At 37.5% G+C, this 2,999-nt stretch overlaps 1 protein-coding gene across 1 annotated transcript; it reads left to right on the forward strand.

The window, feature by feature from the left end:
• The first annotated feature begins 1,237 nt into the window (after positions 1 to 1,237).
• Positions 1,238 to 2,533, forward strand: LOC145581333 (F-box/kelch-repeat protein At3g23880-like). Its single transcript, XM_081638353.1, has one exon. The coding sequence runs from the start codon at positions 1,238 to 1,240 to the stop codon at positions 2,531 to 2,533; it is 1,296 nt and encodes a 431-aa protein (XP_081494479.1).
• Positions 2,534 to 2,999: the final 466 nt, after the last annotated feature.

Below are 2,999 nucleotides of genomic sequence, written 5' to 3' on the forward strand. Positions count from 1 at the left end.
AACCCATCCACTAGGTGTTCAGGGCTCAAGTTAATACTGAGAGTACTAAAGTTTGCAAAAAGTTATACTGAACTTATAAAGGTTTCAAATAGAATACTCAACAATAAGTGACCTACTATAACAGGTAAATATCTGGAAAAAAAATAAAATAAAAGGAAAATAAAAATGATGACATAAATGTAGAAGGTACTAATGTTTGGTGTTCTTCAATAATTCTAGTAGATAATTAAGGGTATGTTGGAGAGAGAAAGTGAATTTAATTAATAAATTGAACACCACCACTCCGGCACCACCAATAGCAGCCACCCTGCAACCGTCGCCCAACATCATCCACACCAAAATCGCCCAACGGCTTCCTGAAACCACCCCCTCTCAGCTTGAACCACCCAGAAACCACCCACACGCACCTTGAACAACCCTAAAACCACCCCTCTTAGCCCGAACAACCCCAAAATCACCCCTTCTCAATCCCAACGACACCGAAACCACCTCCTCTGAACTCGAACCAAACCCCTCTCAGCTCAACCACCAAAACTACTGACATTCACCGTAAACCAACCTAAAACTACTCGTACTCACCTTGAACCACACCGAAACCACCCCAAATTAGCACATTCACCCCTCAAACCATCATATCTAAACAGTTTATTTTTTTTTTATTTTTTTTAAAGGAGAGAGAGAGAGAGAGAGAGAGAGAGAGGAACACTCAGGTGACGACATTTAATATGGTGATGAGCAGCGACGGCGTTGACGGTGGTGGTAGATGCAGCGGCAGCATTGATGGTGGTGGTTAGATGCGGTGGTGAAAGCGACGGTAACAATGTGGTGTTCGTGTCTTCGTGGGAGTTATATCCAGTTGATTGAATTTGTTTTAGTTTATCTTTTTAGATATGAATTAAATTAGGTGAAAATAAATGTTATAAGTTAGATTAGGAGTTTATGTCAGCATTTTTATTTATTTATTTTTTCAAATGTTAACCTGTTGTAGTAGGTCATTTATGGTTGAGTACTCTATTTGAAACTTGTATCACAGTGTGCAGTTATAAAACCACATATTGCTGTTATAAAACCAATTAACCAAGTTTCTGTAATAATAAACTCATTTTGTTTTGACTTTTGAGTAATTTTCCAGATTAAATCAAACAAAGCATCTCTTACACTCATACTGTAGTGTTGCCGCCAAAACCACCACCATTTTCTCTCTCCGCCGCAAATCAAACCTTCAAAAACCAACTCCATGTCTTCTCCGCCGGAAAACGCCGACGAAGAAACCCAGAACAAAGAAATTCCGACGCACATCATATCGAGAGAAACCCAGAACAGTGAAACCCAAAACACTGAAACCCAGAACAGAGAAACCCAGAACACTGAAACCCAGAACAGTGAAACCCAGAACAATGAAACCCAGAACAGAGAAATTCCGTCGGACATCATATTGACTAATATCCTTCCAAGACTTCCCGCCACTTCACTTCACCGATTCAAATTGGTCTGTAAAGAATGGAAGTTGTTAATCTCGAGTTCCGAGTTCATCATTAAGCATATTCGCCACCCAAATTATCTTTCCTCGAGGTCTGTTCTTTCCATTTCCCCTAATTCTTCATTAACTGCTTTCGATTATGGAGATTCTCAAAATGTTCAAATCATCAATTTTGGCCGATATTCCACTACAAATCCCATTTTCTTGATTGGTTCTTGTAACGGTTTAGTTTTGTCGATTTGTTCTCATGCTCTTAATTTTGGCCAATTTCTTAATTTTGGATTTGATTATAGGGTTTATAATCCTGTTCTTAAGCTTGATATTGTGATTCCCCAACCTCAAGGATTTGTTCTTCGGAGTGACCATTTTGCAGCAAAGGATTATAGTTTTGGGTTTGGTTATTCTTCAACTCTTAAGACTTACTACATTGTTGCCATTAATTTCCGAATGGGAAAGCTACTTGTCTTTGAATCTTCCACGAGAAAATGGGATATAAAGCAAATATTGCCAAGTAATCTGCCAATTTTATTTGAAGATGCTTGGTATAAACATAGTGGAACACTGGTGAATGAAGCTTTACATTGGGGTGTTAGTTTTACTATGTTAGGAAATACTATCAAACGCATTGCTGCCTTTAATTTGGTTAGTCAGCCTGAGATCAGATATATGAAATTGCCGTGTGCCAATTTCGGGGAATATGATATCATTCGTTCTGCTTTTAGTTTGTGTTGTATCAATGATCGCTTGTGTGCTTGGGCTTATTATTATGGTGGAAATGTGGTTGATATGTGGATGATGAAAGAATATGGTGTGCGGGAATCATGGACCAGGTTGTTTTGTGGTGATATGAAATATGTATATGATTTTTTTGGACTTACCAAGGCTAGAGAGGTTATGATGTTCCGTTTTAATTGGCTACTACTTATTGACTTGAGCCAAGTTCCACTTGAAGGGAGGTTTGTTCATTTTGGACACCAAATGACAGCGGTGAGCTATGTTCAAAGCCTTGTATCACCTCGTGCAGTTTTTCTTTTCGGTGAACAGAATGGATGACATACATTGGGAGAATTAGTTGCTCGTGTTGGTTCATACATTGTGAAAATTAGTTGCTTGCATTGAGTCATTGAGACAAACATTGTCAAAAATAAGCTGTTTGTGTTTATACTTATGCTGTGGAAATTAGTTGCTTGTGTTGATAAATACATTTGTTAATGTTGTTATCCCATTGTAAACCTTATCAGAAATGATACTGCAAATCTGCAAATAAGACTTAGCTACTTGTCTCAAATTATAAGACAATTTACCTGAATATTGCTATCATGAGCTGCAATGAATATGAGTTGTTTTCTTGGTTTAATTTATATCATGTGTTTCTCATATATATTTTACTGGAGACATGATCACAAAATGGTGCAACTAGCAGTTGCTAATTTGCTATTACAGCAAAATCGGAGAATAATATGAGTTGGATTTGTTTTAGCAAATTTCTTGTTTTTATGTTATCTTGAAGCAGGCATAT

The sequence above is a fragment of the Chenopodium album genome, chromosome 15 (genome assembly GCF_948465745.1).
Source record: "Chenopodium album chromosome 15, dcCheAlbu1.1, whole genome shotgun sequence".
NCBI lineage: Eukaryota > Viridiplantae > Streptophyta > Magnoliopsida > Caryophyllales > Amaranthaceae > Chenopodium > Chenopodium album.

What these genes read in the sequence shown, in the direction of transcription:
- LOC145581333 (XM_081638353.1), top strand. Translation starts at nt 1,238, where the DNA reads ATGTCTTCTCCGCCGGAAAACGCCGACGAAGAAACCCAGAACAAAGAA.